The sequence below is a fragment of the Budorcas taxicolor genome, chromosome 11 (genome assembly GCF_023091745.1).
Source record: "Budorcas taxicolor isolate Tak-1 chromosome 11, Takin1.1, whole genome shotgun sequence".
In the NCBI taxonomy this organism is placed as follows: domain Eukaryota; kingdom Metazoa; phylum Chordata; class Mammalia; order Artiodactyla; family Bovidae; genus Budorcas; species Budorcas taxicolor.
In genome coordinates, this window is record NC_068920.1 from 48,470,873 (window position 1) to 48,484,417 (window position 13,545).

Below are 13,545 nucleotides of genomic sequence, written 5' to 3' on the forward strand. Positions count from 1 at the left end.
CCCTGGGATCAAACTCACACCTCCTGCATTGGCAGATGGGTTCTTTACTACTGAGTCACAAGGGAAGCCCCAAAAGAAGGCCAAAAGACTAGCTAAAAATCAGAGGTCCTATTACTAAGGAAGAAAAAAGTAGATGTTGACGTAGGCAACGATTCATCTCTGCCCAAAGCCATATCTAGTAACAGAATATTTCATTTAATGGTGGAAAATTAGAAATTACCAAAATTAATAAAGCACATCCATACTATGGCCATATCAAAATGATTATGTCTGCCCAGTTCTTGAAATAGAAGCATTTCAGTAGTAATTGTTAAGTGGGGGAAAAACAAGTTACCAAAAATATGAGCTCTGTTCTATAAAATTATATATAGATCACATGTGTATATATATAAATATGGATGCACTAAAAATATTTCTCTGGGTGGTAGAATTACATCATAACACTTTAATTCATTTTATACCATTACTTTGACTAAAAAGAATGCATCATTTTTATAAGCAAAAAAACATCTTTTCACTTTGAAAATACGTGGGCATCTGTGTCTCTTGGGAACTTCATGAGCGGAGATGAGAAGTGAACAGTGGCAGGGTGGGATTAAGGGCTGGGGAAGCTCTCCATCATTTTCCACGCAAGTGATATTCCGTTGCTGGTTTCCTGGGAGCTCCTGGACAGTGGTGTCCAGGCGGCTATTGATCCCAATGCCTAAACTCAGGAAAAAGGTCTATGCTGAAATGGTGGGAATCACCATGGAGAAGATGGTGTGTAAAGCTGGGCAAGGAGGTACAATAGAGCAGAAACCACCCTGGGCGTCTTCCCTCGGCCTCCAGAGCCACTTCCTGCCCTTTTCAAGTTTGTTCCGTGCCTGGAAATTTGACCTATTGAACTGTATCACATCAGACTCCCTGCCTTCTGGCTTTCAACTGGGTTCAGTCCAGGGGAGGCCCTGGTAGGAGATCAGAGGATAGGGAGAGAGAAGCAGGGGTGTTTCTTCCCCTGGCTCCCTCCATGCAGGGCTAACACAGGCTGACTGTTTCTCCCAGATGGAGGTTCGGCTCTTATCAGGCTGGCTTCTCCTCCAGCCCTCAGGCCCGAGTGAGGAAGTGTGCCCACTGCTGCCAGCCCCAGGGCACAGGACTGCCCCGTGTGGTTTCCCAGGACCTGCCCCACACCTTTGTAAATAGCTCTTTTTTCACACTTGCCCTGCATTACCCAATCTGAGTGTGCCGTCTGTTTCCTGCCAGGATCCTGGCCAACACAGAGAGGGCTCCAGGGTGAGGACAGGAAAGAACACCCAAGTTTAAAGGGCAAGGAGAAGGAGAGGACACGGGACCCTAATCGACAGAGGAGTTCAAGGCAAACCAGGGGTTATGAAATCAGGGGAGCGGCCAACAGTTTTATGACGATTGCAAGGAGGTTAAATAAGGATGAGATCTCCAAGGTATATTGGGATTGGCCATCTGGAGGAGGAGCTGGGAAGAGAATTGGGTGGGTGGTTCTGGGAGGAGGGATCTGAGTTGGAGATGGAGCAGAAGAGATGAAGAGAGGTGAGAGAAGGCGGTGGGAGCAGAGGAGAGAGAGAACCAGGGCAAAGGGAGGAGGAGGAGTCAGCCTGGCCACGGGGTGAAGAAATCTGACTCTTTAGTCCAGATGAGGAAGCAGGTAATAACTCCAAGAACGAGTGTGTATGCACCAAGGTACAACACACACCTACGAATACCCAGTGCCCACACCTGCACACACTATTCTGTACACTCCCACCAACACACACATTTGAACATATCTACACCACCATGCTTCACCACACGCACCGAAGACACACACACGAGCACACACGCACACCTCACCACCTCATTATCCCCCCACCACACCACTCCACGAACACAACAGCTACAACAGCAGCTGCCAGACCCATAGATCTCTGGCACCCATACAACATCAGATTTTGCTTTGCTGCGACACTTGCCTTTTAGCTGGCGTTCACGTTATACCCTGAGAAAAACCTGCTTCGGTCCACCCATGCATGAAAAAGGAGGAGTTCTCGGTGTTTACAGCATGGTACCTGGGGGACAGTAGGTGCTCTGTGGATAAACCTGGAATGGCCCCATGGTCCCTGGCTCTCCCTTGTGGGAGAACTGGGCAAAGGCTACACTTGGCTGTCTGTTCTGAGCTCCTAAATGATTTAACCCACGGGGGCCCTAAAGACTGGCCTCCAATGACCACAACCCAAATACCTGTCCATCTGATGGAATATTCCAGAGTGAAAATGAACCACGCACTACAATATCCATGAATCTTTATAACACAATATTGAGTAAAAAGAGGAGGTGGCAGATCACTACATACATGCCTGATAGTCAACATTCAAGAACAACAGAAACGAAATACTACATAATTTAGGAGCACACGCCTATAAAATAAAACCTTTTTTTAAAGACTTCCCTGGTGGCTCAGTGGTTAAGAATCCGCCTACGGATACAGGGGACTTGAGGTCATTCCCTGGTCCAGGAGCATTCCACATTCCATGGGGAAACTAAGCCCATGCGCTCTAGAACCTGTGCTTTGCAACAAGAGAAGCCACCACCGAGGCCCACACACACAGCAGCTAGAGAGTAGCCCCCCCGCTCACAGAAACTGGAGAAAGCCCACACCCTGCAATGCAGACCCAGCGGAGCCAAAAATAAAACAGATACATAAAATGCCTGTTCTTTAAAGAAAAAAAAAATTTAAGAAATGTAAAAGAATGGTAAACAAAATTCAAGACAGCATGTTACATGTGGCTGAAGAAAGGACGGGACTAAGAAAGGATCGTGTTGATAGATGAGTGTCACTGTGAATGTCTGCTTCTTGAACTGCAAGCTGGATTCGCCGCCCAATATCAGTTCAGATCAGTCGCTCAGTCGTGTCCGACTCTTTGCGACCCCATGGACTGCAGCACCCAATATAATATAATATTAATAACAGGTCATGCTTGCGCCAATGATGAGAATATATCATGAACCAAGGATTAAGGTTAATCTAATTCTGTACATCGGATGTCCTGTTACAGTAAATAAAAATAAAGACTGTCCTCTCAGCTTGACCCTAGTTCTGCTTATTTTTGTACTTCCTCCCACAGCAATGCTGAGGGGTCACTGCAACCTTGTTCTTGGCAATCGGGGTTACTAGCGCAAGGCTGGGCAGGAAATGAACTGGGGGATGAGGCCATATCTGCTTTAACACTGTTCTCGATGGGTCCTTTGTGGTAAGGGTTTCCAAGAACCAGCAGAGCAGTTGAGGGAGCTGAGTAACATTTACAAGAAATGCGTCCCTGCCCCACCCCCTCACCACCCCGCCCCATCCCCTCTCTCTTCCCTTTACCGCCTCCAACTCTTCCTCCCCACTCAGGCCCAAGTGAAGGGTAACTCACAAGAGCCAATAACGAATATTTCCATAGAACCAGAACTTTCTGGAGTCTGGGGAAGAACTGCCCTGACTTCCATTCAGATTCTGGGCTGTGAAGGAAACGAGAGGATTAATCCACACAAACACTTATTAAGTAGCAGCAGAGTGATAGTGAGCATCAACCACCTGGGTCCAAATTCTAACGTGACCACTTCTTAGGTATGCGACTTTTGATACTATACTTAGAAGCCTGCACCTCAGTTTTCCCTATCTGCAAAATGGGGATGAATAATAACATCTCACTCATGGAAAGTTGTTGTAAGACTAAGACGTACAAAACACGCAAGACAGTGCTGGGCACTTAGTAAGTACTGAGTGAGTGTTCGCTATTGTCGCTAAGTGTTATGAAGGATGCAGATGAATCAATGAGACCATTGTCTAGGGCAGGAGTTTGCAAACTTTCTTCTGTAAAGGGCCAGATAGTAATTATTTTTGGCTTTGCAGGCCATAAGGTCTTTGTCACAACAACTCAATTTTGCCATGAACGGAGTCATAGACAGTTCGTAAATGGATGAGCTTTATTCATTAATGCTGACAATTGAATTTCACATAATCTTTACCTGTTATGAAATATTATTCCTCATTCAGTTTTTTTTTTTTTAGCGCTTCAGAAATGTAAAACCCAGTCTTAGCTTACAGGCCATATGAAACCAGGTAGTGTGGCAGACTTGCAAACTGCGGTTCACCGTCCCTGGTCTAATGGGGGAAAAACATTAACCCCTCTGGATTTTTTTTTTGTTTTACCTGTATGTTCTGTGACTCGCTTAACAAGTGAACCAACTGAGGCTCATTCTTCAAAGTCCAGCCAAGGGCAATAATAACTCCATCTGCTGCCACCTTTGTGATAATCACACATCTCATTACTTTTAAAATTTTCTCATGAAATATTTAAGGCAAACCAAAAATTTTTAAATATAATGCTGGGACTTCTCTGGTTGCCCAGTGGTCAAGACTCCAAGACTCCTTCAGGGGGCACAGATTAGATTCCTGGTCAGGGAACTAAGAGCCTGCGAGCCGTGAAGAGTGCAAATACTACTTCACCATCTGGTTTATGAAATAAAGCACTGCCCAAACAGTTGAAGACCCTCTCCCCAAGTTACAATCACCCTATCTCTACCCAGAGAAAAGAACCACCATCCCGACTGGGAATTTATTACCATGTACTTCTTAATGGGCTTCCCTGATGGCTCAAACAGTAAAGAATCTGTCTGCAATGCGGGAGACCCGGGTTTGATCCCTGGGTCGGGAAGATCCCCTGGAGAAGGAAATGGCTACCCACTCCGGCATTCTTGCCTGGAGAATTCCATGGACAGTGGAACCTGGTGGGCTCCAGTCCTTGGGGGGTCACAAAGAGTCAGAGTAGTTGACTAATACTTTCACACTTCCTTAGTACTTTAACTATAGAAGCATTCTTAATCAGGAGGTAATATTTCTTTGCATGTACACACACCCTTTATTTAATTGGATTTTAATAATCCAATCAAAGAATATCTCTACTGTATTCAGAGATTAGTCTCAGAGGGTGTAAAAAGGCCCTGAGGCATCCAGTAAGAAATAGTGGTAGTATCAATATCCAGGGTTGACTTCCAAGTCAGCTTTAACCATTGCTCCCCTCTATATTCCTGGGGCTACACCGGATCCCCCTCCACACTAGATTTTAAACTTCTCTGAAGAGACTGATCTTTCATCCTTCCTATACAACCCCTAATATCTTGCACCTACTCTCTTGTACTTTTCTTCAAAGAGACACTATCTCCTATCATCATCCCTGGCAGTCTCCATAGAGGGTGGGGAAACTGCCAGAAACTTCAAGGGAAAAAAGGGTGGGGCTTTGATTTCGTTAGAAGTTTGGAGCAACTTTTAGGCCAAGCTTTACTGGAAAGGATGAGGTATACAACCCTCATACTCCAAGAGATTGGAGTTTCTGCATGTGTTTGGTGTGGGTGGGGGCAGGGGGGAACAGGGGGCATAGAGAAAAGGGGAACTGACAAAATTAGCCCCTAGAATCAAGAAATCCTTCCTTCCTCTCTGATGGCCACATGGGAGCTGAGCCAGGATTTGGGATCTAGTCCAAGCTTAAGGGTAGACATGAGTAGCGGTATTTGTGGCCTGGACCCTCAACCTGACAAGACAGCATCTGGGCCAGTGGTCAGAGGGTGTGTGTATGCACCGGCGATAGGGAGCAGGATGACCCAAGGGGAAGTCTGCTACCGATGGCTTCTAAAGAAACGAGAAACCGGTACTTTACAAACACTTGATACGCACATTGACAGTGAGTGGTACTGCAGTGTACTTTCAGTATATCAGGTGGTAGTCAGGCCACATGCCCCAGATGCATTCATGGGTTCTACCATTTAAATTCTCACATAATGAACAAGGGGCTCAAACAGATCCCTGCAAACAAGCCTTGTACTGAAAATGCTAATTATCCCAGCATAAGCAGTAAGAAAATGGCAGAGCTAACATTTCAGCCACTCCCATTATAAGCTTTTTTTGGCTGTGCTGGGTCTTCATTGCAGCGCAGGGGCTTTAAAGCATGCATGCTTAGGTTCCCAGCCTAGGGACCAAACCCACATCTCATTACAAAACTTTTTGTCAAGCACATTGGAAATGAATGGGCTTCCCTGATGGCTCCCACGGTAAAGCATCTGCCTGCAATGCGGAAGACCCAGGTTCGATTCCTGGGCGGGGAAAGTCCCCTGGAGAAGGAAATAGCAATCCACTCCAGCACTCTTGCCTGGAAAATCCCATGGACAGAGGAGCCTGATAGGGGTTGCAAAGAGTCAGACACGACTGAGCGACTTCACTTGTTCCAATATCCCTGCCTGGAGAATTCCATAGGCAGTGGAGCCTGGCAGGCTACAGTCCTTGGGGTCGCAGAGTTGGACATGACTGAGCAACTACTGGAGGAAAACTCTTGCTTACTGATTGTTGTCAATGACTAAACCCCACACCAGAGGCGAAGGGTACTTGAATCAGAATTTAGAAATAGCACAAGTATATAGTATTCCAGTAAACTCAACATGTATCAAGGGCACATGCTGAAAATGTTTTACTAGTGGGAGAGACAATCACAAAAAGCCTCAACTGGTAGCTTAGCAAGATTTTGGCATCTAGGTCTGCCTCGTCCAGTGGAACTTTCCAGCAAATGCTCTACAGTTCCATGTCTACGGAACTTCCATAGCTACAGAGCTTCCATAGTGGCCTGTCATGAAATCTGCCTAGTGCTGTTTCAGCCCAGCCCTAATATAATTCACATTGGGAACAGAGGTTGGGATTTCATTGGCCCCTCCAGCCAAATCTTGTCCACACAAGAATTGGCCCATCTACTCTTTGGCCATTCATTTCAGAAAAGTGTATATCCCAGAAGCCCTATGATAAGCAACCAGATTCAGGCAGACCACTCCCCCTTTCCTTCCCAGGATAGATTTTGGCACTTACCAAGAGCACATTAGCATGCCTCTGCATGGATAACACTTAAGCCACAACTTAAGACAAAAAGTATTTTATTCAAAAAACGCCAAGTATAAAAAAAAAAAATAAGATCTCTTTTATTCCCCTGTACAGTATTTCACTCAGATAAAACCAGCAGGCTACATGCTGCTCAGAACACAGCCCCAGAGAGGATCCGGAAGGCACACCATCCAGAACTGCTTTTCATATATCTATCCTATATACACAAGTCAGCAACACCCCTCCCCCATCACCCCCAGACCCCACGCCCACTTGAGTAAGCCCGCGAGGGGGGCCCCCTGCAGCAGTCAGGGAGCGCGGCAGCTGTCCCGCCTGAGTCCCGTCACCCTACAAACCAACAGAGCAAGCATCGCAGCCCTCCCCAAAAGGTCCCCAAGTCAGAGGAGGAAAGGAGAGAAAAGAAAACTATGGCGGCAGCCGTGGAAGCTTGGAGCAGGAAGGGAACCAAATAAATAAATAAATAAATACATAACATTGACCTCCAGGTTAGAACGCGCATCATCTTTCCAAGAAAAAAAAAAACCCAAAACAAAATAGGTAAAATAACTTAAAAGGCAAAATTAAAAAAGAATTAGATCAACTACAATCCTTTTGTACACTACCATGCCAACTGTACACACATTTACAGTTTTTCTGTTGATTTGCATTGTTTGTGCATTTGTGTGTGTGTGTGTGTGTGTGTGTGTGTGTGTGAGGTCTTGGCTTAGAAACAGTTAAGTAAAAACCAAAAAGGAAGACCAGTTCACTTGGGAGTTTTACTAAAGGTGGAAAAAGGGCAGGTGGCTCAGCGTTTGGCCCTGTAGCCTCTTCCATGGCACCTTTCATATGAAGGATGGGGGGGGCAAGGGGGAAGGGAGAAAAGAGAGGGAACCAAACCCAGGCAGATTTTTGGAGAAGCAGCAGGTAAAAGAGGCAAGTTCAAGTATTTCTCCCAGCACAGCCGGAGTCCCCACAGAAGGCACTCAGAAAGTCGGAAGAGGTGACAGGGACTTAAAATGGTGCTAGTCCTAACCCACCCCAACCCATGCCCCACCCCCCGCCCGCCCGACCCGTCACGGCTTTCAGCAGAACTCTTGATGAAGGGAACAGTTCCATGGCAGGATCCTGACCTACTCCCACCCCCCCCCACCACCGCCCACCCCTGGGATTTTGCAGAGTCCAGCAATGCTGGACACTGGTGAGAAGGAGAGCTTCTATGGGAGGAGTGGAGGCCTAGGACACCTGGAGTGGAGTCTCTTCCTCCCTTTGGGGAGGTAGCCTCCAGGAGCCTGGGGTCTGGAATGAGTTGTAAATGTTGTTCCTGTATCAAGCACTGTCCTGCTTGGAGATTAAGTGTCACTGGTACTTGGGAAGCTGAAGACACTTCCCCTCCTTTGAGCATCTGACAGGGAGGGAAGAACCTGTGGGAGAAGCTATTTGCTGGGCCCTGGCGACAGGCTGTGGAGATGGATCTCAGCAGTTTCCTGGGGCAGGAGGACGTCTTGCATCCACGGATGGTTCTGGATTTCTTCGAAGGTTGGCCGATCTGATGGTCTCAAGGCCAAGCACCATCTAATGAGATGTTGACACTCTGGAGAAAGAAAGACAAGAGGTTATGAATGACTCGACTTGCTTTTGCAATGTAAAGGTCTTCCCACATTGCTTCCCAGGGGCCCACAGGTCAGGTATCCAACCGAGAGACCAGGCCCTTTCTAGAAGGCTGCTTCTTCAATGAGAAGGTATTAACTAACATCTAGAGCCTCCAGTTTGCTTTCAGCTAAAAAAAAAAAAAAAAACAAAAAAAACAGCTCGCCTCTTAAACCTGTGGTTTTCAAACTTCAAGACCTTTCCCACGACGCCCACTCACCAGAAATAGGAAGGCTGATGACAAGGGAGCCCTCAACTTCTTACTCCCGGGCAAAACAGCCAGGAGTTAAGGGATCAGGATTTTGGGGTACTCGAAAACAAACGAAAAAAATCTTCCAGTGATACTAAATGGTCTTTTTCTTCCTAATATTCTCACGGGTGCTCTTCCTCTAACCTCCCTGCGAAAGCACCCACAAATGCACATCATTTGATTCCTGCAGACTGGCTCTCAAGCATGATCACTGGCCAAGAATCCTGCTAAACCAAGGGTCACAGCCTCTCCTGGGGAGTAAAGCTCTGCAAGCTCGTCAGGGACTATCAGCCTCGTGATTCCAGCCTCTCCTCAATAAGGGGCTTCCCAGAAGTTACCTGAGGAGACCCGCTGCCTGAAGAAAACTTGGCCCCTGACGATCTCCTCATCGTGCTCAAAGGGAATATCTCCGCACACCATGTCATACAGCAGGATCCCCAGAGACCAGACGGCTGCCGACCTGCCATGGTAGCGATGGTAGCGGATCCACTCTGGAGGGCTATACACTCGGGTCCCTGTGAGTCAAGGGAATAGGAAGGAAAACATGCTTTTAGCAAAAATAAAACTCACAGCAACTGAGAAGTATGCTGAGTAACTTAAAAAAAATTAAAAAGGCACCACCCTACTTCTGTCAGCAGCTGAGTGAACTCCAATCCCCCCCTCCCTAGGGCTAACAGGAGTGGTTGAGCAGCTTATGGCAACTCTCCAACCCAAAGCATTACCGACTTCTCTATCAGCCCAGACCATAAACAAACAGCTCCAAGAAACAAACAGGGCCAGCCACAAATCCAAGCACCAGACTTGGATGTGGTAGGACCACCCACAACTGGAGGAGGAGATGAACACATGCATAATCAAGGGAGGTATCCCCACAGACTATCCTTAAATTGCATTAGAGGTCCTCGCCCAGGAGCAGGTCAGAGTGCCACCTCAGATATGATCCAGGCAAGGACACTTGCACAATATCCTAAGTCAGGGTGCCCTTTAAGAGGCCTTCCTCTCCACCCTCTGAATGCAAGGGCAGACACCCGCACACCCCTTCCTCCATCCAAGGGAGAGGTAGCACTGCTGGGCTGGCTTCAGACCACGTGATTCCTGTTTACAAACTTTGAGTTGTAAAAAAAAAAAAAAATGTGGGGTCATCCCGCTGGCGCTCACCAGGGGGCAGCAAAGACTGGAAGGAAAAAACATGGGAGGACCCGGCCAGCCATTAACTGTTAAATACAAAAAAAAATACAGCCCAACCCAGCGTCCTCCAAGGGCAAATAAACACAAACCACAAGCCCCAGTCACAAGTTTTGAAAGGCTGTCGTTTGTTAGGTTAAGCCGCTCAGATGATGACCCACCCTCCTCTGCTTTGATCTCCGAGCTCTCCATTCCATCTTTTCTGAAAGAACCCGCTCCAAGCCCCTCCCTAGGATAGGTTTTCATCCTCTCTGTGGAGACACCCAACTAATTTTCAAACCAGCAAGAGATCCTATTTCACAACATTCATTCCCGACTCCCTCACTCCACATCACCACCAAGATAAAATAATAACAAGAATCAACAAAATGAATTATTTAGTAAAACTACTCTTCTCTTCCTTATTCGTCCCTAGATCAAAGGGGAGGGGAAAATACACACACACACACACACACACACACTGCAGCTCTAAAAACTACCTCAACCGAAAACTCCCTTATAAATCAAAACAAAAATGACAAAACCGGCAATCAATTTTCATCTCTCCCGCTCTCTCCTCCCCCTGTCCCCTCCCTCTCATCCTTCTACCGGCGGGGAAACTGGGTCAGACTTCAGAAATCTGGGCTACGGCCGGTTGCCCACAACCTCTTATTCATGGGGAAAGCTTGGAACCCACTGAATTTCACTTAAAAAATAAAATCATGCCAGAGACATTACAGGTTTAGCTGGCTCGAAATTCCCAGCTTTCCTACCCTGGGAAGCCCTCCTTCGCCCCACCCCTGCTAGCATCGAGCCAGGCGGCCCGATGACCTTTACAAAGGGCCGGGGAGGGAAGCCTGCCGAGGCCTCCAGGCCAGGCCGAGTCACCTGGGCAGTTCCCCTCCCGGGGAGCTCCCCCTCAGGCCTGACTCACCATCGAAGTCCGTGTAGACGGTGTCCTTGAGCAGCGCCCCCGACCCGAAGTCGATGAGCTTGAGCTCGCCGCGATTGAGGTCGATAAGGATGTTCTCGTCCTTGATGTCGCGGTGAAGCACCCCGCAGTCGTGGCAGTGCCGCACCGCCTCCAGCACCTGCCAGAAGAAGCTGCGGGCCAGCTCCTCCTGCAGGGCCCCTCTTTCCGTGATAAAGTCGAAGAGGTCTTGCACTGGCTCCGGCCTCTCCAGGATCAGGACGAAACTGTCGGGCCTCTCGAACCAGTCCAGGAGCCTAATGACGCCGGAGAAGCCCGAGCTCACCTTCTTCAGCAGAACCACTTCCATGGGCACTCGGGTGCCATTAGGCTGCAGAGGGGCGAGGGGGGCTGCAGTTAGGGCGGGGGCGGGTCACAGGGTGCCCCACTCCACCCATCCCGGGGGGTCGCTCCCTCCAGGATACTCACCAGCTCTCCCCAGTCGGAAATCCGGTCCTTCTCCACGTGCTTGATGGCCACCTGGAAAGCCCCCCCATAGAGTCTCTGTTAGAGATTCCCTCGCCGGGGGGCAAACACACCGGCGTGCCCCCGGCCGGCGCGCCCTCCTCGCAAGCCGGGCGCCCACTCACCGGCAAGTTGTCGGCGACACGAATGCCTGAGTACACCGAGCCGAAGCCGCCGCTGCCCAGGAGCGGGCCCACCTGGTACTGCGACTCCAGGGGCTCCTTCTCCTTGCCTATAGGAAAGGGAGAGTCCCAGGAGACTCAGTGACGGCCCGCGAGCCCCCCAGCTTCCACCCTCGAGGTCCAGCCGCCCCCCACCTCCATCCAGGGTTGGTGGGAGAGAGGCACTTACCCGGCGCCAGCTTGGTGGCGTGCAGGTCGCTGCAGGGCGCGGCGCGCAGGTGGGCAAGCGAGTTGATTTTGGACAAGAGCATCCCCACCTCCAGGGTGTCGGCGCAGAGGCTGTGTCTCGAGGAGCTACTGCAGTAGGGGCTAGGGCTGCGCCGGCGGCTGTGCCTAAGGCCGGGGCTGAGGCTGCGGGTGGCGTTGCGGCTGCGGCTGCGGCTGGCGCGGAAGGCCGAGGGCGAGTCGGCGGACGACTGGGGGCGCTGGCGGCTGACGGACACGCCGGCAGGGTCAGGCAGCGCCGCGGGCGGCAGGGTGGGCGGCTCGAGGGGCTGGTGTGGCAGCGCTGCGGCACAGGGAGTGTGTAGCTGTAGCTGCTGCTGCTGCTGTTGCCGGTCCCGCCACCGCCGCCGCCGCCAAGTCCTCTCCGGCCTCCTCCGCCACCGCGGCCGCTGCAGCAGACGCCCGGCTCGCCCTGCCGCCAGGAGTAAAAGGGGCGGAGCGCGCCGGCGGGGAGGGGGCGCGCGGGCGGGCGGGGAGGGGGCGGGGCCTCTCCGGGAGGCCTAGGCGGGGGAAGCCGGGCGGCCGGGCCGGCGGAGGGAGGAGAGGGGGTGGGGGAGCGGCGGGACAGGGCGACTCCCCTCCGCACCCCCCCTCCCCGCTCGCCCTCCGTGGCCGCGCCCCGCCCCCGCCCCCGCCCCCGCCGGCGCGCCTCCAGCCAACCAGAGGCCGGCTCATCTGCATAACGCGGCGCGCGCCCCGCCCACGCCCCGCCCCGGCTCTCGCGGTCAGAATGGTCTCTACGCCGCCACGACGTGGCGGGAAGGAAAAGGCGCCAAAATGGAGGGGGAGGGGCGCTGGGGTGTGCGGGGAGGCGGGAGCCGGGTGTTGAGCCGCGAGGGAGGAAGGATGGGGAGGGGCGTATCGATTCAAACCCAAACAATAACAAAGCCTTCAAAGGCCGCCCGAGGCCGGCTCTGCGGCTCTCCATTTCTCGGGGTTTTTGGGTCAAGGGCTAAGAGCTGGAGCATAACAAGTTGCGCAGAGAAGACAGCCGTTGGTGTGTCAGGCCCCGAGGCCCGGCGGCCGGCGCGCCGGGGTGTGAGCGACTGTGTGGGGGGGGCAGGGGGAGGATGCCGACGAGGGTGGTCTTTATGTCTGACTCAGACGCGAGACCTCCAAGTCGGCTTGGGCGGTTGACCACGCGCTGTGGGATCGGGCTGGATTCTCTGGGGTTTGGATGTTGGGGGCGCAGGATCTGCAAGATATGAGTCACAACGGCGGCTTCTCGGAGGTGTCACAGGCCTGGAATAAAACCCGGAGAGCTCCGCTCGCTCGGGGGAGGGGTCCAGATCGCGATTGTCACAGCCGGTGAAAAGATCGGCCCCCAGATCCCCTGGCAGATTTTTATGTTTTAAAAAATGCTGAAAGGTTCCAGTGAATCCTGATGCCGAAGAAGTGATGTGTGTCAGAGTGCCCAGTAAAGAGGAAATCACGAAACAAATGTTAGTATTGTGATGCCAGATGCTGTCTCAGCCCCTTCTGTGAGGGCGGGAGAGAGAAGAAAATGCCTCATCTAAAAGCGAGGGTGGGAAGGCGCGCTAGATGTAATCAGAGTTTTCACGTTGTATTCACCTTCTCATCAGCCTGTTATTACCAGTCAGGCAATATTAGCAATTATTGGCTGCCCCCAGTCTTGACTCAAAGGAAATTCCCCCCTCACCCCCGCTCCATGCCCCCTTGGAAATAACACGGAAACTGACCAATTCGACTTTCATCCTTTGTCCTTTTAAACTTCTTGTAGAGTTGA

The 13,545-nt window shown here is 50.8% G+C and overlaps 1 protein-coding gene across 1 annotated transcript; it reads right to left on the reverse strand.

Annotated features, from left to right (window-relative positions):
• Positions 1-6,931: 6,931 nt before the first annotated feature.
• PIM1 (Pim-1 proto-oncogene, serine/threonine kinase) lies at positions 6,932-12,182 on the reverse strand. The gene is made up of 6 exons (XM_052648799.1): positions 11,743-12,182; positions 11,517-11,623; positions 11,356-11,406; positions 10,891-11,257; positions 9,131-9,307; positions 6,932-8,486 (listed from the first exon to the last, which is right to left on the reverse strand). The coding sequence occupies exons 1-6, from the start codon at positions 11,822-11,824 to the stop codon at positions 8,329-8,331; spliced, it is 942 nt and encodes a 313-aa protein (XP_052504759.1). The 5' UTR covers positions 11,825-12,182; the 3' UTR covers positions 6,932-8,328.
• Between the last annotated feature and the right edge of the window lie 1,363 nt (positions 12,183-13,545).